The sequence below is a fragment of the Crotalus tigris genome, unplaced genomic scaffold (assembly GCF_016545835.1).
Source record: "Crotalus tigris isolate CLP2741 ecotype Arizona unplaced genomic scaffold, ASM1654583v1 scf7180000017551.9496454, whole genome shotgun sequence".
Classification (NCBI taxonomy): domain Eukaryota; kingdom Metazoa; phylum Chordata; class Lepidosauria; order Squamata; family Viperidae; genus Crotalus; species Crotalus tigris.
In genome coordinates, this window is record NW_024096469.1 from 4,248,016 (window position 1) to 4,275,872 (window position 27,857).

At 39.4% G+C, this 27,857-nt stretch overlaps 1 protein-coding gene across 12 annotated transcripts in view; it reads right to left on the reverse strand.

The window, feature by feature from the left end:
- SPAG9 (sperm associated antigen 9) overlaps window positions 1–27,857 on the reverse strand; it is a 98,143-nt gene that overhangs the window by 43,543 nt on the left and 26,743 nt on the right. For 4 of the 12 annotated variants that reach the window (XM_039344027.1, XM_039344002.1, XM_039344062.1 and 1 more), the window contains 9 exons: window positions 25,339–25,492; window positions 13,724–13,931; window positions 12,976–13,075; window positions 12,140–12,261; window positions 6,132–6,189; window positions 4,309–4,461; window positions 4,175–4,226; window positions 3,388–3,518; window positions 825–881 (listed from right to left, as the gene is read on the reverse strand). In XM_039344027.1, the coding sequence (XP_039199961.1) occupies window positions 825–881; window positions 3,388–3,518; window positions 4,175–4,226; window positions 4,309–4,461; window positions 6,132–6,189; window positions 12,140–12,261; window positions 12,976–13,075; window positions 13,724–13,931; window positions 25,339–25,492 (1,035 nt within the window). Of the gene's footprint in view, window positions 1–706; window positions 719–824; window positions 882–3,387; window positions 3,519–4,174; window positions 4,227–4,308; window positions 4,462–6,131; window positions 6,190–6,746; window positions 6,762–9,881; window positions 9,894–12,139; window positions 12,262–12,975; window positions 13,076–13,723; window positions 13,932–25,338; window positions 25,493–27,857 lie in introns of all 12 variants that reach the window. The other 8 variants (XM_039344010.1, XM_039343969.1, XM_039344037.1 and 5 more) reach the window with 4 other exon arrangements.

A 27,857-nucleotide genomic window follows, 5' to 3' on the forward strand; every position in this document is an offset into this window, starting at 1 on the left:
AATGCACTTCAGAATACACTCAACCTATAAAATTTATCACCTGTCCACTGTTACATCTTTTAGGTTCCTATTGAAGATTGCTTCCCTTCCACCATTTCCTCTTGTTTCTTTCCCCTACTTTTTAAATAAATATTATTTTCATCTCTTTTTTTAATAACCCAGACTATCAAAATATGTCCAGTTAAACTAAAATCTGTGGGTATATATCCAAACATACTGGATTATCATGTTCATAAATTAGTCTTGGTCGTAGGGATTTACAATCTCTGTATATCAGTCCAATACCACAGCAGAAGGTAAGAACAGATAACGTGAGCAGCAATAAAAGTATTATAAAGACACAAACCTGCAGGATTCTGAATCTTTAGCAGCTGAGCCCTGCAATTTTGCCAGCTCGTAACATTTTCATTAACCAAATAATCCTAACTTATTCCTCACAAAAATAAAATAAAAATTCGGAGGACACAGGACAGTCATGCAACCTCTCATGTACAATTTTAGTAATTATAGCTTTAGTATTAAACAGAGCAAAAAGCAAAAATTTGAACTCCCCTCAAACATATTTGATGAACTGAAATCAGTAAGCATACAAACAATATGGTTTTAAACTGCCACAATTAGAGAAAGACAATTATGTTTCTCTGCTAAGTGCACAATAAATCTTTCAGGATGCATCTTACAATATAATTCAGCTTTAACATCTTACCTGTCTGGCATACTAGACAATAAAAGAAAATAATGGATAGTCATTACTAATTAAAAGTCCCTAAAAGAGTAATACTATTATTTTTAATAAATACAAGTATTTGTATCTCAATACTTACAACTGCCAAAGACTCGATCTCTTCTTCTCTTGCATAGCTGGATTTTCTCTTGATGCCCTAAAGAAAAAATAAAAAGCCCAGATTATAACATCTCTAACGTCTGAGGATTTCATACAGTTGGAGACATGTTGGCATTTTATAAGTAAATCCACATTAATGATTTTCCAAATTCTGAAACAGAATTTGAGATTTACACTAAAAAAAAAACACCACAGCTGTACATGAGGATATGACATTTAAGAAATCAGCTTTTGTGCACTATTGTATCCCCTCTTAAATTCAATTGTATCTCCTATGAAAATAAAAGTAATTGCAATCATTCAATACAATAACTAATTCACAATAATAACAAGCAATCACCTGTACAGGTTGAAAATATACTTACTACATGAGAGCAAAATGAATTTGTGTTGCTCCAGTATGTAACTGAAGATTTTTCTCATGCAAAATAATTCAATCTAATCCTAAAAATGAATTGTTTTGTTTTCTGTAAAAACTAAGTTGAAAACAACCAGTAGATTATCAGGCAACTAGATGGTAACAAAATAGGGATGGTGAATGTAGTTTATCTTAAATAGAAGTTTTAAAAAAATTAGCTCAAACTAATTGGAGAAAGCCAATTTGGTGTAGGGGTTAAGGCATCAGGCTACAAACTTGGAGATCATGAGTTCTAGTCCTGCCTTAGGCACAAAGTTGGCTCAGTGACCTTGGGCCCGTCACTCCCTCTCAACCCGAAGAAGCAGGCAAGGGCAAACCACTTCTAAAATCTTATCAAGAAAACTGCAAGGATTTATACAGGCAGTCACCAAGAATCAACACTGACTCGAAGGCACACACACACAAAACTGGGTGCCACTTTTTTAAAAAATACATACTCAGAAAGGAGCTGAGAAAAGCCAAATAGAGATGGTGGATGGTCTTATATATTCGGTAAGTGGGACAGATGTTTAACCCATATATTTATCATAGAAACATGGAAATGGAAGGACATTTAGGTCACCAAATCCATGCCTTGCTCAGGAGTTTAAATTAAGGCCTCATAGACAGATATCTGCATAGCCACTCGAGCACATTCAATGAAGAGGAACCACTACCTCTCTGAGTTGTTTATCATGTGTTTTCCTAAATTACTCTGAAGGCCTATAAATTGCATATATGCATACACACACACTGCCAGCAGTAAATGATTTATACCAGGGGTCTTCAAACTTGGCCCTTTTATGACTTGTGGACTTCAACTCCCAGAATTCCTCAGCCAGCAGGCCTGGCTGAGGAATTCTGGGAGTTGAAGTCCACAAGTCATAAAAGGGCCAAGTTTGAAGACCCCTGATCTATACTCTGAAAATTTTAATGCATATTCAGCACTATGTAACAAGGCCAAAGTCAGCTAAATGTACAACAGGACCTGGAGAGGTTTAGATTCTACTATTTAATTGCCTCCGTGTCAAGTTAAGTTTACACCAAAAGCACAGCTGTAATCAGTAATCTATTACTAGAGTGATCATGTCATCTGTCTTACTATAGTTAGAATACCAATTTGGCCAGTTTTAAATCTGAAACAGATTTCATTCAGAAATAGCAACCTGGCATTAGGCCAATTTTGTGTGAATGGCATGCTGCTTCCCAGTGATATCCCTCTCAAGAACCGTAACAGCCGGTTCGAAACTAACCCTCTCCCACAGCAGAAACTGAATCAAACTTCTAAGTACCACATCCGCCTCAGCTTTCCAGTTAGTTAATTCCATTTTTTCTTTCCCTTATTTTTCCACTCTGCTTTTCTTTTTCATGCTTTGACTTTTTCTGCTCGTCTGCAACAACTTTCTTACTTCTTCTTTTTTCCTTCTTCCATCTTAACAGAATACATAAAATAATAAAACCCATTTCTTTCCCTCTGTACTACAACCTATGCTATTTTTCATAGCTCATTTCTGAAGCAAAAGCCAGTATGGTGTAATGCTTAAGACACCAGGCTGAAAACCTGGAGTCCATGAGTTCTACACATGGAGAACCTTCTTAGGCAAGGTTATCCAACTGGGTAACATTGGGTCAGTCACTCTGTCTCTCAGCTCTAGGAAGGCAGTCATGGCAAATTACTTCTGAAATCTTATGAAGAAAACTGCAGGAACCTGTCCAGGCAGTCGCCAGGAGTCAACAGTGACTTAAAGTGTATGCGCGCACACTGATGTGCACACACAAAGACACACATTTCTGAAGGTCTTTGGAACAGACTTTAAATCTAGACAAAGCAAATGTTGAGCGATACCTGTAAAACCTGGATCATTTTAACAAAAATTAATCTTGTCCGCCTACAAAAATTCATCTTAACCTAGTTGTATCTATAAAAACAACACAAAAACATATGTTGTAATAATTCTGTTAACCTTTAACAGTGCTGAAGTTTTTTAAATAGATTCCTTTTGTGAAATGTTTATTTAAAAAAAACAAATACAGTACATAAACAATTGCTTTTAAAATAAAGAATGAAGCACTTTCTCCTGCCTAGTAAACAAAATGTGTATGACTTGTTTAATCTGTCCACCAGGTTACCATAAATTGCACTTGCCTTATCATCTCAGTCCATCGCACCGCTTCCTGAAGCTCCATTAGCCTTTCTTTGTACTGATTTCGTTCCATGAGAACCCGGGCCATCTCCACACGTGTGAATCGCTTTCTCTGAGCAGTAGGAATATCACTCTGCAGAGTTGAAAAGATAGCAAGCACACTTAATTAAGTGGACTGGGAAGCACAAACGCCAATCATATATAATTTTTACAGTACAGAGAGTTCTTGACTTACAACCACAACTGAGCCCCATATTTCTGTTGCTAAGCAAGACAGTTGTTAAGTGAATTTTGCCCCATTTTACAACCTTTCTTGCCACAGTTGTTAAGTGAATCTGACTTCCCCATTGCTTGTCAAGAGGGTCGCAAAAAGTGATCATATGACCTGGTACACTGTATCCATCATAAATGCATGCCAAGTGTTGTAAGTATGAAAAACAGTCGTAAGTCTCTTTTTCAGTGCGGTTGTAACTTCAAATGGTCACTAAACCATTTGTAGATCAAGGACTACTTTACAGGTAACTGTGAATATTGACAACAATGAGGGGAAAAGGCCTCATGACCAATTTTGGCCCTAATGAAGGAAAATATGATAACTGAATATCTTTCAGAATTTCTGTTTTACCCCCCCACAAAACAGACTATGTTACAGGATTGGCATACACAAGGAACCTGTAAGCTCATATTTCTGTACAATAATGCCACAGAAAACTAGGAGGATCAATCCAACTATAGTACTGCAAGAATAAGAGAAAATGTAGATCCAATGTTATTAGTATGAATACGTACATCATCCTCTTCCTTTGCCTTTTGCCTTGCTTCTTCAGCTTCTGCACGGGCTCTAAACAAGAGGAATTAATCAAATTAGTCCAAGAGTTTTTCTAGGAGACTCACTGTAACACATTCAAGAATTTTATGCTCACTTTCTAAGCTCTTCCTCCAACTCCTTATTCTTCTCTTCAAGCTTTTGTTTGGCTAGTTTTACAGCTTCCAATTCTCCTTTCAGCACATCCTTTTCACATGTCAGTTCATCAACTTTTGCTATTAAGTCATTCTTCACCACATTCAAGGCATTTCTAGAACACAGATGTTTGCAATTAAATCATTTCTAACAACATTCAGTGACAGAAATAATGTCACTCACAGATCTATTTTCATCACAGCAACATTTACAATAAATACATACAATGCATACAATGAATACAATATACAATAAGCAAAAATAAAAATTTGATTTTACTTTTTTATGGTCTATTATTTTGCCAAGTGAAGCCAATATACTTCATAAAGGTCTTTTTAACAAAAATCTGGTACAATCTAATGTTCTGAGGTGAAAACCTCCATTTCCAGTTTTTTGTCAACTATAATCATGAATATCATGCAAAAATTGAATATTTGCAAAAGAACAAACTTCAGATGTGATAGGAAGTCACCTCTTATTGTTTGCACATAGGATACGATAATCAGAGTACTCTTAAAACTGGATGCTCAATTCTTGGTGCCTAACTAATTATATTTTTAAGTCAGTAACCCAGCAGCAATAAATATTACCGTATATTCCGGCGTATAAGACGACTTTTGAGAGCGATGAAACAGCCTCCGAACTCGGGGGTCGTCTTATACGCCGAGTCATAACGTTTATTTATTTATTTATTATTTCCGGCGTATAAGATGACGTTCTAGGCATGCGACTCGGTGTCGATCATCTTATATGCCGGAAATGACGTCATTTCCGGCGTATAAGATGATCGACACCAAGTCGCATGCCTAGAAAGTCATCTTATACGCCGGAAATAACGTTATAAATTACGTTTATTTCCGGCGTATAAGATGACTTTCTAGGCATGCGACTCAGTGTCGATCATCTTATACGCCGGAAATGACGTTATTTCCGGCGTATAAGATGATCGACACCGAGTCGCATGCCTAGAAAGTCGTCTTATATGCGACTCGGCGTCGATCGTCTTGCGACCCGGCGTCGAACTCGGGGGTCGTCTTATACGCCGGGTCGCCTAATACGCCGGCATATACGGTACTATCCGAAGCAGAACATCCAGATTCAGCCAGAGTTTCATTCCATACAGCATTAACCTTGCAAACTCTCAAGCGTCCTCCTTCTGTTATATATTCAAGATGGACAATATTTAGTATTTATTGCTATGTATATGTAGGGATGTGGGTCTATACATATGTTGTTCATAGTATGTTTAGGTGTGTGTCATGTATGTGTTTCACTTTGAGAGCGGGCAACTAAATTTCATTTTTGATGTGTGCCATTGTGCCCACAGTATAAAAATGACAATAAAGGTTATCTTATCTTATCTTATCTTAAAATATGATATGAATTTCAATAAATGAAAATCCCTTTTGATTGTCCTGAAACTGCCAGTAAACAGAATGAAACCACCTCCAGTGTTCATATTTCCAAGTCTTTTATAATTCTATGGCTCTATTAATAAAATATTTGTAGAGCTGTAGAATTATAAAAGACTTGGAAATCTATTCTATATTTATATACAAATGCTTGTATTTATAGGATATTTTATTCATTCTACAACAATGGAACACCACATCAATTACCATGTATCTTTCACAAAATTCCATGCATGTATACATGTGCCGTTACACACAAGACTTAGGGGAAATGATTATATACTTTATCAGACAGCAACTTGTGGGCATGCAACATCATGTTTAATTAAAGAAATAGGTTAGTGTATCTAAAAACCGAGAAATGATTACTCACTTGGTTTCGAGTAGTTGTGTATTTTCCAGAATAAGGTTTTCAACTTCACGTCCCATTCCTTTCAAAAACCGTAGAGAATAAAGAAATATTAAAAGACAGAAACGTGCTTTAACAACTACAAGTTTTAACAACTGCACTGATCAGCATATTCAGCAGGTGCTCTGGTGCTCACAATTCTACTGCACAAGTAAGAGCTCATTAATTTCAGTGGAATTTTCCTACTATCTTACAGAAATGTGTACAGATTTGTATCCTCACTAAAATGAAAGAATTTCACAAGCAGAATTCTGTGATCAGAGCACTATGATCATAACCACTGATCAGAAAAGAGTTTTCAGATATAAAGTATTTTGCTCTTAGGTTGTAAATCTCAGTATGAAATTCAATTTTGAAACCCAAAGGAGCCAGGCAAAATACTTTTAGTCCAAGCAGACAAAACAAAATAAATTCTATTTCATTTGGTAACAACAGTATAAAACAATGGAAAAACTTAGAACACTTTATATTATGTAATCTCGTACTCAAATAGGTGACACCACAAGAAATGTTGAATGTTAAGAAACTCAAATAATGCAAAGCCCTTGCAAATGTTCCTCAAATGAGATGATGCCTTACCAAAGAAATCATGGTCTTTAAAGCCCATGCATCCCATGAAGAGCAAAAGGAAGAAGAAATATGTAATGAGAACAGTAAAAATGAAGTACAGAATAGAGAAAGCTGAGAATTTGAAATATGAGTGATTTCAGGGTAAAGCCAGCATTAAATGGCTGCAGCAACGTATGTAGAACAGCCAGACAAACAGTTAAAAGAGAGTCGTGTCTAGATCAAGGATCCATCCAATCCAACCTCCCTCTTCTTAGAGCAGCTACCAGAGATCTCTCCAAAGATCACAACAGGCCTGAAAGGGAGAACATCCCACCCCCAGTAAGGTAGCATTCAGAAATACTGTTAAAATCAGATCTCATTTCACTATCAGAGCTGATAATAACAGTCATTGCTATTTTTAATGCAGATGGATTTAGAAGTGAATTATGGATTACCTATCCTGTTTTGTTTTTCCCTCAATAACCTCCTTTAGGTTTTTTTTAAAAAAATAAATGTGGCATTTAAATGACTGAAGAAGTACTCAGTTTAATGAGATGTTTCCAAGTAATTCCTTGCAAAAAAGCAGCCCTTATCAAGTCATTGCAAACCTCATCACCTAAACCATGCTTAATTTTTTAAACGTCGTATTGCATTCCAATTCTTCTAAAGTGAAAAATACTTAAACCTTTTTCTTGTAGAACATGCTCTTAACCATAAAAGATTCATTTTTACTTTTTTTGCTCCATTGTATCAAAATAGCATATATTTTAATGGAATGCAAGATAGAGAAGACTATATATTATTACAAGAATTATCTTTTGAAAGGGTGCAGTATAATATGAACACGTCTGATATTTGAGTTTTAATGGGGCCTTTTTACACAAATCTAATAGGTTAATAATTTGGGGTTGTTAATTGACAGTTATCCACATATATTCCCATCCATATTTAATATAGGTAAAATAAAATAAGCTATTAATAATATATCTTACAAGATCCAGCAAAAGACTAATGGAATATCATTGATTTTGTACTAGCTTTTGAAAAACCGACTTCATAAAATGTGAGTAACTGTAGGAAAATGCATAGTATTACTGCATATACATGAAATGATGGAAAATGAGACTGATAAGTGCAGACAGTCCTAGCTTGATAATCAGTCTCTTAGCAACCATTCGAAGTCATGACAGACCCACCCCTCAAAAACTATTTATGACCCTGTTCCAAAGTTATAGCCGCTATATCGGCTCCATGGTTATTCACTCTCATGACTCTTATGATCAGAGATGCTGCAGTGGCCTCCCCTTTGTCTATCTTCCCTCATCCTGCTCCACTGGGTCCCTACTTGGACCTGTTTTCCAATTCCATCACCCACTGCACACTTATCTCTGGAAGAGCTCTGGGGCTCCAGCCCCAAGTTGGGGAAAGAAGGCAAGCCACTCCATCCCTCAGGGTCCCTGGGTCCCAGAAGGGACCACCATTTTCTGAGCAGCCGCCAAGGAACTGTGGCCACATCCAAATGGTAGACACTTCCAGCATGCAGCCACGTGTCCTAGGGACAAAACGGTCTGCTCTATGCAGCACTGTGGAAAGCTTATGGCCCCATTAAAGCAACAGCCACTTCCAGGACACAGCCACGTGGTCCAGAGATGAAGCAGTTTGCTCTGCTTCCCTAATGCACAGTGCTGCAGAAAGTTCTGTTAGGAAAGCACAAAATACTGCTTCAAAACTGGGCCGGATGACTATGTTCCAAAATTAGCTGCCATTTTGGAGCAGCTACAACTCTACAGGTCTGGAGCTCTGGATATCTTTGAAAGGTAAGTGCACAATGGATGACAGGGGGTGGGGAGGAGAAGTAGGGCCTGGCAGGATGTGAAGCAGGCAAAAGGTCTATTGGGAGCCAGTGTGGAGGGGAAAGGCCTGCGGGGATCCAGGAAGAGAGCAAGTTCAAGGACTGTGGGGACCCCAAATGTTGGGAAGTAGAGCACAGAGTGTCTGAGGGAGTGGGGAAAGCCTGGGGAGTCTGCATCAGGTGGGCCTGAGCCTATGCTAGGCCTACTAAAGTTTTCCCAGTTTTAGATACCCCATGCTCCACTTAACGTCTATATCAGGGAGAGCAGGGGGTAGGGGTGATTAAGCTAGGTGAACTCACTTAATGATTGTCAGATTGTCGCAACATGCGAAGTAATGGGACTACCTGTGCATCATTTATTTAAGGCTTAAATAAAGCTACTATTCTCATCAAAAAAACATGCCTACACTTCAAAGTACAAAACTTTAAATGACTTCTAGAGCAAATGGGCTACCTGGTATTTATTATGCTTGTACACCAGAAATGTCCCTCTTGGGAACAGGGAAATTCTTGCAGGGAGGGGTATTCTGTGAGCACACTGAAATTGTGCAGAAAGTTAGTTGAGCAAGGCAAAAACAAGTTTTTGGAATTCTTATGCATTTAGTACAATTTATTTCAATATCGGATCTTCTAACACTTGACAGGCTGACTGCACTATGGAAAAATATAAACACATGGACAGAAGTTTGCTTGTTTGATAAGACACACTCAAAGTACTGCTCAAATCCATAGATTAAAAAAAAATTCCCAGATTCTGGGCTTTCTGTGTGGGAAGCAGAAACACTCTGTGTCCATTCTGTCAGGGTGGCATAATCACATTCTATTTTTTATTTTATTTTTTTTGTCTTCCAACTAGCCAGTATGTAATTTGCATCCTACATGTTTCCTGTTTGCATAGGTTTCACAGATTAGAAAACAGCCTTTTGTCCTGCATGAAGACTCAAAAAATAATGAAAATTGTTTCAGAACGATTACTCCTTGCCATGTGCTTATTCCCAATCATTTCTCCAAGGTTGACGTTTGCATTGGCAGAATTTGGATCAGTACCACAGAAAGGAGACTATTCGTAACGAATGGTCAAAGTTTGAGTTTTTAGAATACTTCAGTTTGGAGGAAGGAACTGTTTCAGTTATGTGAACAACACTTTTAACTGTTGGTATTCTGAGTAGAGAATAATTATCAGGCAAAATAAATTAAAAAGCACTAGGCAGGATAAAGACAAAACAAACTGCAAAACAGACATTATGAAAGCAACAGCCAAGAATGCTGAACTTCAAAACAATCACTTTCAAATATATAAAAAGGATACAAACCAGAATATTCTCCTGGGTACGCAGCCCAAGAGAAAGCAAATTGGAGAAACCCATTTAACTAATGTTGCAAAAGCATGCCAAAATACAACACAGTAAACTACTAATACAAAACATTTCATATAAAATGTGTTCCCTCAGATTAAGTACCACTGGGCTTCTGTACCATTATGCATATTGGTAGCCCTATTTACACATACTATCTAGAAACAAAACAAAAAAAACCAAATCTATGCTAAAGTAATTAGTACATGGTTACAACTGAGCAGTATTACAAATGATGGCCTGCCTGTTAATCACCTTAATACTGCATTAGTGATCTATTTAAATATACCCTTAAAATTACCTATTTTGGTATAAAAGTGAAATTGTTGCAGTCTCTAACGTATCCCCCTTTTTTATGCTTTTACTACAGCCATTTCTCCTCTCATCAAAGTCACTCCCCACTTCCCTCAACAGCAATAACATAACTGAGACCATACTCATCAGGTGCCACTATGATGTTTATATCTATTATAGGATTAACCTTAATGGTTCAAAAATCTTATTTTTTAAAAAAAAATGCAGAAACAGTATGGGCGTAACATAAAGTGACTGCTAGAGGAATGGGATAAGTTATAAAACATTGGCAGCATCTACTATTCTTTTTTGGGTTTTGTTTTAAGCAAACAGAGCCAGGGGCGAGGAACTAAATTACAAAGAGAAGTGGAAAAGAGAGAGAGGGAGAAAGGAAATGTAGTATTTTTCTGTAAGTAAAGATTTCTCTCCCTTTAAACTAACACAAAAATACACTTTCAAATGAATAGAGGGAAGTGTGTTCTTCGCATGAATTTTGGGGTGGAAGATGTTCCTCCACCAAGAAGTGTTTGAAGAAGGAACAATTCACATATATCTCAGTTGTACAACAAAAGACATGTTACCTCAGAAAAAATTCCTCTTGACATTTTAAGGCATGTTAAACATTTATTTATCTTATTCCCTCCAATGCCACCCAACTCCAAATACATTGGGCATCTGACAATACACCAGGCAATACAGGTAGTCCTCGACTTACAACATTTCATTTAGTGACCGTTCAAAGTTACAACCTCACTGAAAAAAGTGACTTATGACCATTTTTCACACTTATAACTGTATGACCATCCCCATGGTCACCTGATCAAAATTCAGACGCTTGGCAACTGACTCATATTTATGACCTTTGCAGTGCCCTGGGGTCACGGGATCACCTTTTACGACCTTCTGACAAGCAAAGTCAATGGGAAGCCAGAACAACAGTGCTACTAACTTAACAACTGCAGTGATTCAATTAACAACTGTGGCAAGAATGGTCATAAAATGGACCAAAACTCACTTAAATGTCTTGCTTATAGCAACATAAATTTGGGGCTCAGTTTTGGTTGGAAATTGAAGACTACCTGTATAAAACAATATAATAAGAAATAACAAACTACAAAAAACAATCTAGAACAAAAAAAGAAAAAGGAGCAAAATAGCAAACCCAGCAGACACCCCAAACATCCCATTAACTTCTAATATCCCAAAGAGGGGCTTCGGCCACCCCCGCTCAAAACTTGGGAGAACAACCAGACTTTTACAGCAATCCCCACTTCAACTGTACTAATGTCAAAAGCACTCCTTTTTTTAAAACTTTACAAGAGGGGGAAACATTGCCTTCCCCATTAATTCCTAGATAGAAAAAGCATCTAGGAAGTTCTTTTATAGGTAAAAAGTTACAGATTTCCTAAAATAAATTCCTCCTTTCTCTTCTGCCTATTTTCCAGATTACTCATCCACATAAACAAAACCAGACTGGAGGAGGTGGGAGGGAGACTGAATTGTCAGATTGAAAAAAATGTAAAATATTAGGGATAGTCATCTAACATACATTAATAGCAACCGAAAGCATAATGATGCAATGGCAGATTTAAGAAAATCTCACCATTATGAAATAAACAAAATGGTCACCATCGCAACCCACTATTTGAGCTGTAAGTTTCCCAGATGATTGGCCAAAAGATTGGTTGCTAATGGGAACCCTTTTTTAATAAATAAGTGCAGGCATAAATATGATTATATGTTAAACATTTAAACAAATGAGAACATCAAAGAGCTATGGTAAATAGTGAATGCTTTTAACTCTATTCACTAGGCAAATTATGTATGGAAATATCTTGAGTACTTTTTTCTTAGAACTCTATCCTTGAACTATTCTGTAAATTGCTTTCACCATTTCTAAACAATTTTAAAAAAATACTCACCCAGCAAATCTGCTCCTTCATCCACATCCCCAATCAGACCAGAACCCGCAGAAGATAGTTCTTCAAAGAGCGATTCTGTATTACGATCAAATGCTTTGTTCTCTATGCCTTTGGTAGGAGTGCTACACAATAGAATTCGAATGTAGGAAAAGAATTAGATCTTTTTAAAAAGACTTCACCAGTCTAGATTTCAGTGTACAAATGTGCGAACTTTCTAATGTAAATTCTGCTCCACAAAAAACTATGCCACAATTAATGGTTTACTATTTAAGAAAGCTAAAGCAAAATGACACATTCAGCAATAACCTTTCCCCCTTTCCTTTCTCTGTCTTTTCCTGGTAGGATGCAGAAATATTAGGCACATTAATCAAGGCACTATTTTCTCCTCCACAACACTGATGTTCACATGGTTACAAGCTCCTCTGATTCACTTAGTTTCTTCCTGACAGTTTTGTATCCACATTGCCACCATAACAGGTTAGCCATTTTCATTTCTTTAGAGCCTCCAACCACACCCTGCAGTCTCTTCCTCCATGCTAAGCGGGTGGAAATGAGAAGCAGCGTAACAATCTGACATATTACCCTTATGAGGAGATATTGAGCGATGGCTACTGCACATACTGTTTTGCCCTTCACGGTAGATCAAAGATTTTTGAGCCAGAGCATCAATAGAAAATCTGAGTGCCACAGAATGCCAGAACACTAGTACTGACTGAAAAGTATTGATCAAGAGATTGGTCATATGCCATAACGATCACAAAGAGCTACAAAACTCTCTTGTGCTATTTGTATTTTTTCCTAAGCTCTCCAGTGATTGAAAATTGCTGGCAAAATACCTTGAACCTTTATATCCACTAAGATCTTTATCCATATCCAGCTCTGGAGTGGATTCAATGATTGCCTGAACTTCAGATTTGTCATCATTTTCATTAGATCCTTCAAAAGAAATAAGTAAATATTGTTAAAAGCAAGGAATATGAAATAGAATTAAAGGCAGCATACATAGGATCTCCCCTAATTTTATTCTCAAACTATAATCCTGTGAATTAGGTAAGAATGAGAAAGAATGACTGGCCCCCATTGACACAGTGAGCTTCATGATCAAGTAGGAATCAAAATTTAATTTTGCCTGGTCCGAGTCGAACACGTAAAATCATTACACTATACCAGCCACTGTACCAGTCAATGCACAAGATTATTAGATTCCAAAATTAATGATCACTTCTCACCGACCATCTTTTCTAAATGTGAAAAACTTTAGTAACACATGTTGTCATATAGAAAATAATATTTTTCCAGCATAAAGAGCCTTAAATGTGACAACTTAGTCTTAATCATATACTAAATCTGAGAGCAGTTGTTATTTAATCTCATAGTCTGTAAATACACTGAAGCCTGCTTGTGATCAATAAGGCCACCTTCACATGACTTTCCTGCTGCTTTCTGTATGAGGAGGTCTTCCTATAAGGAATACAAGTAGCACTCTAAGTAAATTTATTAATTCTGGAACCTGTAGGCATACTATGGATTTTAAATTACTCAAACTATTAAATTACTCAAAATGTGAATAATCTAGCAACTTACCAATAGATACATTTCTTGTTTCCTGGGCTACCTGCACTTCAATGTGCTTGCTTATGTCCAATTTCTGGTTCCATGAATCAGAATTCTTTGCAAGGCCTTCCTTGTCTTCATGCAGGGGAGACTCAGCAGACTTAAGCACATCTGAAGCAGCAGTTAAGATTGGTGTAGTAGATTTGGACCCTGCTTGGCTAACATCAGAAATTTCATCCTAAAGCATAAATAAGTTTGAAGTAATTACAAATTTATTTGGGATATCCCCTAATCCAAGATTAATACTTAACTAGTTGAGGCCAGATAATTTACTGTGTTTTCTAACTAAAAGATGCATATTTCTTTTTGCAAATGCAATTTCATTTATATTCAAGGTACCAACCTCAGTGATACAAAATACACCTTTCTCATGTTCAATAATACTTCAATACCACCATAGTAGTAGTAGACCGTAGGCTTAAGCATTTAAGTCTTTTTTAAGCCCTTTGAGGTAGTCCAGACAAAAAGCACAACTATGAGTACCAACACTACCTTTATTGTATGCTTACATTAACAGAATCTTGCAAGATTGATCCTCCTTTTTACTCTCTGGAAAACTAGGAAAGATCCCTTCTGAAATGCTTCCTAGCCCCACTCCTTCTGTGGACTAAGATTTTTTTTTTACATGATAGTTGCCATGTCTGCAGCTCTTCTTCCTGTCTCTCACGATCATTCCCACTTATCATTCCATTAACCCATCTAAAGTTAATCTATGTCACTTACAAAGCTTCATCCTCTTCAACAATGCTTTCCTTCAGGAAGCCTCTATCCTATTGCCAAGGAGTTCAACTCCTCATTAGCTATACACCCCTTTGTTCCTAAAAATTGTATTCAGCCGTTCAGTGACTGGCATTGCTAAAACATATTACAAAAGCAAGAAGGGAGGTGGAAATCATGGGAATCAGGCTTTTTTAAAAAAAATTTGAAACAATATTTTATTAGCAATAGCAGCAGTTTGCCCCCAACGATCTGGGACCTCATTTTATCAACCTTAGAAGGATGGAAGACTGAGTGAACTTGAGCCGGTGAGGATTAAACTCCTGGCGGTGGGCAGAGTTAACCTGCAATGCTATATTCTTACCATCATGCCATAACAGTTTCTATTGTGCCAGTTTGCCAAAGGAAATGCACAACAAATATATGCCCATGAAATTTCTCTTCTCTTTTGCTTTCCATAGCAAAGTATATATTGTTAACATCATTAGACTAATAAGTACTAGATTAATGTATACATAATTTTGAAATGTGCAGATTTAATCTTTGCATAAGTGTTTAAATAATTTAAACACTTTATATATTGCCTTATGCTACTTTAATACTGCATCATTTAATTTACATGTCATACATTCAGACTATAAAAACAAGACACCACGAGCTACAAATGGGTAGCCATAAAAAAATCAATGAATGAATAAATAAAACTTTTTGTGTTTTAATTAATAATATATTCCAAGCCTCATTCTTCCTCTTGGCACAATGAATATTAAACAAATTAAACTTTTTATAAGCTGCCTGAGTAAATTTTGTTTGTCCATTTTAACTGACACTAGCAATTTGCATCCATAGCTAAGTGCTATTTATAATTTCCTTTTACATTTCGGAATGAAAATGTACCTAAATGGTTAAGAATTCAGGTACAAGCACTTCTGAACACACGTCTCAGGCTGGGAATTTGTAATCAATAATCAGAATTTAGCAAAAATCCAACCTCAATTTTACAACTGTCAAAGTCAAGAATATCTGGCAGGTAATCTATCCCAACACTCACAGAACTACCAGTAGATCCAGATCATCCTTGATATATACATCTTTGATCTGAACAATGGCTTATCTACACATATACTTTAAAACAGGGGTCCCCAAGTCCTGGATCATGGCCCACTACCAGACCGTAGCCTATTAGCTGGACACACATGCCTGCGCAGCTGAACTTCTGTGAGTGGCGAGCCAGTGGGCAATTGCATGTGCACACCAGCCTGCCGCTTGCACAATCTGAGCTGTGCATGTGCACACTGGCTTGCCGCTTGCACAAGAACTGTGTGCATGTGCGCACACGCTAGCCCACCAATTGCATGGCCCCGTTCCCCCCTCCCCAATCGTGCCACCAAGCTGCAAAGGTTGGGGATTGCTGTTTTAAAGCTAGAGAAGGAAATTGTCCCTTATAACTCACATTCAAATTCTAATTTCAAATTAGAATTAAAAAACATTGAGAATGTTAAAAAAAAAAGTCACAGAAGAACACAAAAAATTAGAACTACTATTTATTGGCTGTAAATCCATGCACTGGTACATCATTTTGAAAAAAAAAAAGGTACTGCATTCTGAATTACCATTCTTTAAATTTATATGCTGCTTGATTCCCAGGGACTGTGCAGTTCACAAAGCTATTTAAAGCAGGGGTCTCCAACCTTGGTAACTTTAAGACTTGTGGACTTCAACTCCCAGAATTCCTCAACCAGCTTGGCTGGCTGAGGAATTCTGGGAGTTGAAGTTCACAAGTCTTAACGTTGCCAAGGTTGGGGACCTCTGATTTAAAGGATGAAAATAAGACAAGAAAAACAAGAAATAAAAAAGGATAGAGATGGCAGAATAACAAACCAGGTGGAAACAAAACCTAGGTCAAAAAAAGATGTCATTCATCCTCACCAAGAGCCTGGATGAACAGCCAGATATTCAGGCTCTTTTGAAATACCAGCAGAGCAGGGCCATTCAGATCTGAGCGGGGGTGAGCTCATTCAATAGGACAAGTGCTATGACAGAGAAGGCAGACTTCTGGGGTCCTGATAGATAGCATGGTTTCACTGAAGGAATCTGGAGAGTGCCATATCTGCCATATTAAATAGGTTGGCCAGATACTGTTCAAGATAGGTAGTCCCTCAAGTAACCTGGCCCTAGGCCAAGTATCTTTCTCAAATGATTTACCTGCATTAGGTAAATGGTTGAAACAAACTATTTTAGCTCCTTATCCTTAAAGGACAGGTCATGAGTATCAGATTGGAACAGTCTGAATGAAATACTTACATCCTTTCAAGCATCCTACTTCTATATCCTTCTAAAAATTGTATTTCTCCTCGTCAAGGAAACAGACAAGAAAGGTACAGGTGGTCCTTGTTTAATAACCATTCCTTCAGCAAGTCTTCAAACTTATGACCCTGCTGAATGGTAATTATGACAGCTCCTTGGAGTTCCAACTGTCAGAAACAAGGTCAATAGGGAAGCCAGTGGGAAGTCAGAAACTGCAGTGAAGAAAGCTCCTCACTTAACAAAACTGGGACTGCTAGAATTGCTGTGGTTAAAAGCACAGTCATGTGATATAATGCTTTACAACTGCATCACCTAACAATGGCAATTCTGATCCCAATTGCTGACATTAACTGAGGACTATCTGTAACAGGAATAATAGTATCAGTAACGTTTATTCCAAACATGTCTAACTCAAGGCCCGTGGGCCAAATCCGGCCTGTGATGTGTTTAGACCTGGCCCACAAGCCAACTAGTAGGAGGAGGTGACTGAGTATGTAGCAGTGGGGGTGGTGAGCTGAAGCAGCAGCAGCGCCAGTGAGGCCTGGGGGAAAGTCAGCTGAAGCTGCAGTGTTGCTGGGACTCTGCTGAAGTCCAAGGATCGGTACGTGCGGTTCCAGCTGATTGGGGCTTTCGGCGACCTCAGAAATGGTCGGCAGCCACAAGTAGTCTTCGGGCAGAGTGTCAGCTGGATCTGCGGGGCTGTCGGTGCTTGGCAGGGACCCCAGAATCAGCGCAAGAAGCTCCAGCTGATGAGCGCAGGATGAAAAGGCCAGCCAGGTAGTGAGTGAATGCATGTGGAGGGGAGGAGAGGATGTAAAAGGAGGGGTTTGGATGGGAAGGAGGAGAAGTAAGGGGGGAGAGAAGGCGATAGGGAGGAGAGATGTCAGTGGAGCAAGCCTGAGGGAAAAAAGGGGATAGGAGAGGAGAGGCTTCTGTGGGCCAAGCCTGAGGGAGAGAAGGGGACAGCAACTGGCACTTTGAGGGCAACCATAATGCTGATGCGGCCCTCAATGAAATTGAGTTTGACACCCCTGGTTTATTCTAACGTACGATCACTATATTCTTCATAAAACCACTGATATTTTAGTCCCACTTCTGATTTCATGGATCATAGATACAGGCAGTCCTCAAGTTACAAGTGTAATGGAGCCTGCCCAATCCACTCGTAACTCGAAAATTCGTAGAGTGAATCTCGTACCTCAAAAGAGATTACTCCCTTGCTCATTAAAACACTTGCAGCTCGTTAAGTGAACATGAGGTATCTCAGGGTAGGAAAGGCCACGAAGGGCCTAGTGATGGAACAGGCCCCCAAGGCCTCCCCGACCCACTAAGATACCACATGCTTCCCCCTCTCTTCCTGCCGCACCAGATTCACCTGGAAAAGATCTGTCTCCTCTCTGCCGCAGTTCCTGCTGCCACCTGGATCTGAGGCCAGAGGACGCTTCCGCACTCTCCCCGCAGCCCGATCCGGGCTCCGGAGGCCTTTTCCAGACCACTGCTGCCTGGATCTGAGGCAGGGGAAGCGTCCCCCGGCTTTGGTTCTGTTCTCTGTTGCAGAGAACAGGGACCTAAAGTACCATTAGATCATGTGAGATCAGTAGCGTGAGATCTGCGTTACTTTAGGCCTCCATTCTCTGCGAACGCACCAAAGGCCTAGAACAGCCAAGTGAAGGATCTCGATCTTCGTAGGGTGAATATTGAAGGCCTGGTGACTAGGAAGACCCGGGGTGGGGATGGAGAGGGAAGGAATAACCAGGGTGAATGTTGCAGAGCCACTGCGGTCACTCGTAAAGGCAAACAACTGCCATGGTGCTGCAATATTTGTAACTTCGGGATTTGCTCATAAGCACTAGGGAGCTCTTATCATGTAACATTGAACGAGCATTAAGTGAATGCTCGTAACTCGGGGATTATCTGTACTGCAGCACCTATACAAGAGGGCTGTATCCAACCCTATTTAGGTTCATTATTGCAAACTATCAAAATCAATTTATCTTTCTACTGACATAGTTCTAATCTTTACCATTACGCAATCTCATAAAGGAGAATTTTTTTCCTACATAGCTGTTTGTCCATTATGCTCTGCCTACATGGGCAAAATATTCTAGGATTATCTTCTGCTCCAGCAAACACTTCCAGAAATAGTTTTAACTTTGCTGTTAAGAGTGATATTCCCAAATCCACTAACCCCTCCCCCCAAAATCCAGCAAAAATACTTATTAAAAGAAAAAAATCTGTAGTTTTATTCAATAAATCCAGAGTGAAATAAAATTTCACTTTGTCTAAACATTTCCCAGCTTCTATATTCTAGCCACATCATGAAAAGAATGCAGGCACTCAAATTACTGACCTTAGCAGTCAAAAAACTCCCAATAAACAGCCTGGTTACCAACAAAAACAGAACTTGCAGACCTTTGTTTGAAAGGTTACAAGAAAGTTTAGACTATTCTAATTGCAAAGTGACCATTCATTTTAAAAAATGCAACTGCTGTTCTTCTGCTGCTGGTCTTAAAGTATCAGGCTATCTGAACAAATTTAAATTAATGCTTCGGTCAAAGCTGATAAATACTATTAAGAAAAATATGATTATATTGCTCTAAGACCTTAAGTGTTCAAGATATTATATTGTCTATGCACTTCTTAATGCAATTTTCAGTCTCACAAGAAAGGAGGGATTACTATTCCATATGTACAGGCAAAATTAAGCAGTTATTACTATGTTAAACTCAAGGAGTGGAAAGCAGAATTTAAACCTCATTCATTCATGAAGTTTCAAGTGACCTGTGAGCAGTTACACTTTTTCATTCTAAACTACCTCATATGGTAGCTGTTCAGAAGCTGCCCAGAGTCATCTGGAGTTGGCAGCCATAACAAATCTAATAAATTCAATTAAATGTATGAAAAAATCAGAAGTAACAACTATACTAAAAAGTATAAAATGAAATTCTAGATGAAAGAAAGACACTTCCAATTTTACGCGGGAGAAAACCCGAATAACCAAAGACATATATATATATATATATATATATATATATATATATATATATATATAATTTGTTTTCTGAGGTTTTTGCGGGTGTTTGTATATAGGTCTTTGGTTATTCGGGTTTTCTCCCGCGTAAAATTGGAAGTATCTTGGCGACGTTTCGACGAAGTCTCATTCGTCATCTTCAGGCTGGTGTTTTCGGCTTCGTGCTTCTAGGAGCAATGTGTGATCGTAGCTGTTTCTTCCTTTTAACTGCCAGTGGGAAACCCGCCCTTATTGACAAATGAGTCCCTAACACAAAGAATGACACCAGACCCACACTCACGAAAGCCACACAGGATGTCACCACCACATGTCCACACAAAAAGCAAACCCAAACCCACACCGATGATGAGGCACGACCACAAACCAGAAGCCAGACCACAGCTGCATCATTAGCCACTTTAAACCCCTCCAATCCATACATGAAACAAACTGACACCCACCACGAGAAGATGAGGCATGACCACGAACGCGAAGCCAAACAATAGCAATGCTCATCATCTCACATCCCCCTGCAACTCAGATTAACCTGAGCACAGCAAAGCCCCCACCCAAACAGAACACTCCCCCAACCAATCAGAGCACAGCCAACCCCCCATCCAATCAGAGCATAGCCAAGCTCCTAACCAATCAGAACACACCTCCATCCAGTCAGAACACAGCCAAGCTCTCATCCAATCAGTTCATACCCCCATTGGCAGTTAAAAGGAAGAAACAGCTACGATCACACGTTGCTCCTAGAAGCACGAAGCCGAAAACACCAGCCTGAAGATGACGAATGAGACTTCATCGAAACGTTGCCAAGACATTTCCAATTTGACGCGGGAGAAAACCCGAATAACCAAAGATAGATATAGATAGATAAATAGATAGATAGATAGACAGACAGACAGACACACACACACACACACACACACACACACGGTTGATAATGTCCGTAAAGATGTGACTCCTGGGTATATTCATAATATAAAATAAATAACTTACGATCACCAGGAGAATCCAAGTAAGAAAATACTTTAATAAAACCAAGCTTTCGTTGGGAGCTCCCAACATCGTCAGGGTTAAAAGCCAGTTAGTGGAAATGCCTTAAATAATAATGCTTGCGCCCGGCTCCTAGACCGCGTCATTGGTCCTAACCAGTTAATCTGTGTTCTGGTCGTTTCTATGACGTCTGCATCCAGCTCTCCTCTACTACTCTTTTGGACACTCTTACTTGTTCTCTCAATGTTAGTTCTTAGATTTGTTAGAGTCCTTTCACCCTCCTCCTCTTCAATGATATTTACTCCCATACCATTTTTCTCTCTGCTGTGGGTTATGGGGGGTCATTTGATTTCATACTATCGTTATGTTCCATTAGGGCTCCAAATATCTTCTCCCACTCTCAATTGTAAGTCGATGGTCTCTCCTTGCTCCCCCTCCCCCATCCTCTTCCCCCCTATGTGGATAGTACTTGTCCGGGTATCATACTGCTCAGCACTTCCCCCTTCGCCCCCCATCTTAGCGCTCTCTGTATCAACTATGCCTTGCTGTGCTGTCTGTTGCTAGCAGTTATCACCCCTATCTGAGGCGAATCCCCTGTATTCCATCGGGGAAGCCGCCAGTTGCGGGCACAAGTATCCCCCGTCCGTGATCTTCCGCTCGTCCATAGGGCGAGGGGGGGAAACCTCTCCCTCTCTTTTACAGCGCAAGCGAGTCACCACCCCACATCCTCTTCTTCTCCGTATAAGCCGCTCCTCTTCGTTAATGTGGGCAACACTGGGCTCGAAAATCCCGTCGCCAGCTCCCCCGGATCTCTTACTGATGTAATCAGCCTCACTCCTCCACCCAGGGGGCGAGGATCTATTAAGATGTTGTCGGAAGACACACAAATCTCCCGCCCGGCGGGCTCTCCCTCCTCCGCTTTCCGAGGGGCACTCGGTTCTTAACAGATGCCTCAGCTGTTCTTCGGAGTGAGTCTGCTGTTGACTAGATGCCAAGGGGGGGGGTCCGTGGGCTGCTATGGGTCAATGGAAGTCTCGTGTGCTTGTCCATACAGGGAGTTAGATATGATGTTGTCTCCTCGGTCTCGTAAGCCTCGTACGGATCGTTTGCAGCGAGTGGAGTGACGGTTCATACTCCATTTCCTCAGTGCCTGTTGTGTCAGGCAAAGATCTACATGGCGATTGATTGAGTCCTTGTCTGAAAACTAGGCTTCCTTTAATAGTCGGCCCCCTTTCGTGGCATCACTGGATATAATCCATGTGTTATCAAAATCAAATTGACGACCATGTTCTGCCATATGCATCCAAACTTGAGAGTGTTGCTCGCCCCTTCTTACGACCAGTTTGTGCTCATGTAAATGGGTTTTTAACCGTTTGGATGTCTCGCCCATATAGTTACTTTGACAGTTCTTACAGTCAATTTTGTAAACCACCGCAGATTTTTCCATAGCGGCGAGTGGGTCCTTGGGGCACACAATTTTGGAGCGTAGCGTTTGATTGGGCTTATGGGCCACCTCTATGTTATAGGGGGCCAACAGTCTGGCTGTTGCCTCAGAGACGTTATTAATGTAAGGCAAGGAGATACGAGTCTTCTGTGGGAATGATTCATCCCTCTGCTGGTTGCTTCGGGGTTTAGGTATTGTGCCATGCCGCTTTATAAATTTTAAAGGATACCAATTCTGTTGACAAATGCAGAGGAGATGTTCCCTTTCCTCCATTTTGAACTCAACCGTGCTGCAGTGGGAGTCCATGCGCTTAAATAACGCTCTAATGCAGCTGACCTTATGGGACACCGGGTGATTACTCCTGTAGTGGAGAATCCTGTCCGTATGGGTGGGCTTACGGTAAACTTTTGTGTATAATGATCCATCCGACTAGCTTTGGATCAGCACATCCAAAAAGGCTAAACGGCCTTGCTTCTCTTCCTCCACCATGAATCTTATATCAGGGTAAATCGAGTTCAGTATTCCCATAAAGTCAGCTACATGTTGTCTTTTAACAACAGCAAACGTGTCATCCACGTACCGAACCCAAAATTTGGGATGGTATAGAATCATCGCCTTACGCTCTAATTGTTGAAGCACTGCCTCTGCTACAATGCTGGAGATGGGGGAGCCCATAGGTGTGTTAATCTCTTCATATATGACACCCTGACACGTGAAATAGGTTGTTAGGCATACCTCCATTAGTCTCACGAGGTCTTCCGTCTGCAGGGAGTCCTCGTAATGACCCCCCTTTTTGTCTGTCAACTGGTCTCTCAGGACAGAGATGGCTAAGTCCTGGGGGATGGAGGTGAAGAGTGAGGTAACATCGAATAATACCATCATCTCATCCTCCTCCACCCTGAGTGTCTTGATCTTACCCAGGAACTCCTCCGCTGACTTGGGTAGTGAGTAGTGAGACTGTCATCCACAAGGTGGCAAATACGGCCACTAAGCCATTTTGCCAGCCCCACAGTAGGAGTACCTCTAAATGAAACTATGGGGCGAAGAGGAACGCCTTCCTTGTGGATTTTGGGTAGCCCATAAAACCTAGCAAGTGCCGTGTCACATGGGCGCACTTTCTTCAGGGTGTCCTCACTTATCTTTCTACTGCACTTAAAAGTATCCAGCAGTTTATTAACTTTGTTCCTGAGTGTCACCGGGGGGGTCTTTCCCAATTATTTTATATGCTGTTCTATCGTTAAGAAGCTCTAGCGCTTTAGTTATATAAAGCGTCTTATCCATGACCACTGTCACCCTCCCTTTATCTGCAGGGAGTATGGTGACAGTGTCATCCCTCCTGAGTTGCTCTAGGGCCTCCATTTCCTTTATGGATAATGTGTGATAGTTTCTGTGGCCCATGAGCAGCCCAGCAACCTATCTATCTATCTATCTATCTATCTATCTATCTATCTATCTATCTATCTATCTATCTATCTATCTAAAAATATGATTCAACAATATGCTTATGTTGATAGATTTTGATAATTTGTCATAGGCTTTTACTATGAAGATTATGTATTGTGTTGGGGAATTTTCTCAGTTTACTTTGCAGTATTTAGAATATCAATGAATTTAAATATTTCAGATATATCCAGACAAAGTGCAAAAGATTATCCTTCACCAAAATGTCCAGAAAAAGTGCAAAAGATTATCCTTCACCAGACAATCTAAATTGCGTGTAATCCACATAGCAATACATTTAAATATGTAAAGAGTTAACACTACTTTTTCATTAGCTTCATTGACCCAAAACCCAATGTGCACCAAACAATGTATCAGAGTTCAAGTTGAAGCTTTAGGGTTATAATTCTGAAGTGAAAAAATATGTGTACTTAATGACCAATTCATGTGAATGGATTCATATTATGGCTTTATTCGGGGCTATATTATAATAAATGCTTGCTAGGTGGATACCATACAGTTTAGAAGAAAGGAGATCAGTAAGTCCCAGTAGAAAATACAGTGAGTGCCATGGCATTACTTATTTAAGGAGTAAAACTCTACAAGACATTCTCCAGCACTGGAGATGGATAATCCACTAATGGGTTAACTTAATCCTCCTGCGCAATCAGATCAAGTCAGCCAAACTTGCCACGCCTGTCCTGGGCCTGTTTGCCCCAGTTTTTCGACTTGATCTTGCCCAGAACAGACGTGCAGGTTTGGCTCACAGGCAGATATTAGTGGATTACCTATTAGTGGATTATCCATTAGATTATTAAAATTTCTAAATTCCCTTGACTTGTTCCCTGAGTAGCGCTGGGACCAGCGCTCCTCCAGAGGAATATTCCCCTGATTCCCTTTGGGCTTCAGTTTGCTAACAGAGGACTCCGTCCTCTTTCCAACTCACTTCCCCCCCCCATTCATTCCTCGCCGAGTAAAGGGGGGGTCCTCCGTCCTTTCTTCCTTTCTTTTCCAATCCCCCCCACTCTCACCAATTCCCCTCCGGCGTTGGAGCTTGCGGCTACAGCTCCAACGGCTTTTGAAGAGCTGGATTGACTCATGGAGGCCGCAGGGGCCTCTAATTGCATAGATGAGTCCGAGTGCTCCGGAGGCTTCCGGAGTCACTCGAAACGCCGTTGATCAGCTGGGGAGGGCGTTTGTTGGCCTTAAAGAGCCCGGACTGACTCGGGGAGGCCGCAGGGGCCTTGAATTGCATCAACGAGTCCGGATCGCTCCGGAGGTTTCCAGAGTCAATCAAACGCCGACGATCAGCTGGGGAGGGCGTTTGCAATCAAAATCTGAAAACAGTAAATATAAATATTAATAATTCCTAAAGATAAACTGAGTAAGCCCTACAAAGGATTCTTACCCAACTGCAAGCTTGGAAAACAGTATGTCTAAAATATTTGAAAATGTTGTCTTCCCATATTTCCAAGTGCAGATATCAGCTTTTCAGTAAACCATACATTAGAAGAAAAAGGAACTTACCTTTAACTGACCTGGAATGAGTTTCAAAAATTTGTGCACTACGAAAAGACAATTGGAAGTTTAGCTTTTATTCATACACATACATCCTGAGGAACAAATTAATAATTTTTTCTGTGAAAATTAAAACAGCTCCTTTACCTTGAGGCTGGTGCGGGAACGAGGCTGACTTAGTTCACGGAACTTCCAACTATCTGATCCAGGAGTTTCCACTGATCCTCTCTGAGAATCAGGAGTAAGAAGTGCATCTCCTGTAGGGAGCGGAAAGATGCCCAATGATATAGGAGGCTCCTTTCTGTAGATAAAGAGGACAATATCATATGTTATAATTTCTTACACATTCTCGATTTTTGAAACGTAAAATGTTGAAATCATGTTTACCATTTTAAACTGATTCACGATAAATACTCTCTCACGCTGCTTTACATGTAGGCAGTAGACCAGGGGTGTCAAACTGCCAGCCCACGGGCCAGATGTGTCACGCGGAAGCCGCGCCCACCCCATTGCCGGCAATGGCAAAACTGTCCCGATACGTTGTGCAACGTCACGTGACGTCACGAATTTGATATGTCTGCAGTAGACAATGTACATATTAATTCATTTAAGGCCATGTTACAAACATACTTTCCTGAAAATAAAGCTAATATCAACATCTCATTAGAAAATCTTGGATTATGCATACATTTCTGAGTAGGAAAGCAACATAGCAATTATACACTACAAATGAAACAAATGAAATAGGTATCAAGTTTGGAAAAGGGCAACCAATGGTAAAACTAATTTAAAATTTAAAACTAATTATCAAGTAACTGTGATTTCAAACAGCTTTTGCTAAGGAAACACAGATTAAAAACTTCCAGAAAAGCTAAACTTTCCCCCAAATTGAATAAAGAAAATATATCATGGAATAAACTGCATGTAAGTATGCAGTTCATTTCGCTTTGCTTTTAAACCAATACTTTCCCAAAATATTCAAAGGAGATTTGTCTCCCTAAAGGAAAGATCACTGCATTTCATCTCTTACATATGGATATTTGATTTTCACCTGACAAAAATTAAAGTAGAATGCTTAATATTTATCAGATAAATAATATTTATTTATGCATATATTTATATTTTTTCTTGATGTTTTTAATAACGCTAGGCCAAAGCTGAATGATATAGGACTTTTCCACACTGAAATAAAGATAAAAATATATTTATAACTATACAAAAGTTTCTAAATTCCCATCCTTAACCTCATATTAAATGCTTGAAAAAACATATTACCCTGCAATATTGTAAAGATACTTTTTGGGAAAGGAAGCCACACAAATAGTTAGACCAAGAGATGCAAGGGCTAGTTACAACAACAAAAATAATATTCTAATTGTAAATTTAAATGGTTTACAAATCAGATTTCTTAGTTTGTAAAGTAACATCAGAGGAACCTGATTTAAATCAAGGTATTCCTGCCTATTTAAATTAATGTTTTGAATGGGAATTAGAGCTTGTGAAAGATAATACAGGCTATCTTTCCTTTGGAGAAGCTGCCAACATTAAGTATCATTTGGGACTAGAGAATAAAAGGATCCTCGTTTCCATATGGAATAATAATTAATTTAAAACCTTGGCTGCCACACAAACACATTCACGATTTCAGGGAATGTTTAACAAATATTGACTACAGTCAAACCAGCACAATCATTTGACTATTCAATTGATTAGTATGCTGGTCCTACACATCCATTCACCAGACTTGCTCTGTACTCTATAAAGCTTTCATTCACACTGTATCACCAGCGAACTTTCCCACAGAAAAGATGGCTCCAAGTGGAACAAAATCAAGAAACACTGCTTTAACTACCGTGAGGTTTTTACAGCATTTTAGACTAGCGTTCCTGGGTAGGACATCTATAGCTGCAGGCAGCCATCTCCATTGCTATTACTGCAAGGTCTTGGTCACACCTATCATACTACAGGGTTTTGCCCCAAAGATAATGACTCCTCCCCCTGCAGTATTTGGTTATCCTAATGAAATACCATTTGCACATGGCTAAAATGAAAAAGCAAGGTGGGCTGACATGTGGCCAGGCGTAGTGCAGGAGGAAAAGATAGTTACATATCAGCAATGAATTGTTTATGCCACAAGCAATAGAAGACGGAACAGAAAAAAATCTCTTTGGTTCAACAAATCAACACAGTGTAAAATACCAGGTCAGGCAGTTAAATAAAAAAAGTAAATGAGGAACTATAAACTACAATCACCCAACATCTTCACTATGGGTTATGTGCCAAGTGTACATCAGATCATATGTGCTGGCTTCCTCTCAGTGCCCTGATTAGCTTGACAGCATCCAATGGAGGCTTGTATATAATGCTGTTCTCCCATTGATTTCCACTCACCACCAAACTGAAAAATAAGCTAAAAACAAGCCATGCTATTGTTTTTTTTCTGACTAGACACCAGCACATTATACACCAATCTGAAAACAATTTCTAACAAAGTAGCAGCAGTTCTCAGGCTAGTATACAAAACAGGCAATTACAAACAGATTCAAAATCTGTAATAAGTGTGTCTCTATCATCTATCTAAAAATGTTAAAATTGTCCTGAAACAAATTATGCTGAAGAAGGTGCTCATGCAGGAACAAAAATAGCAATCATTATAGAGCCATAAG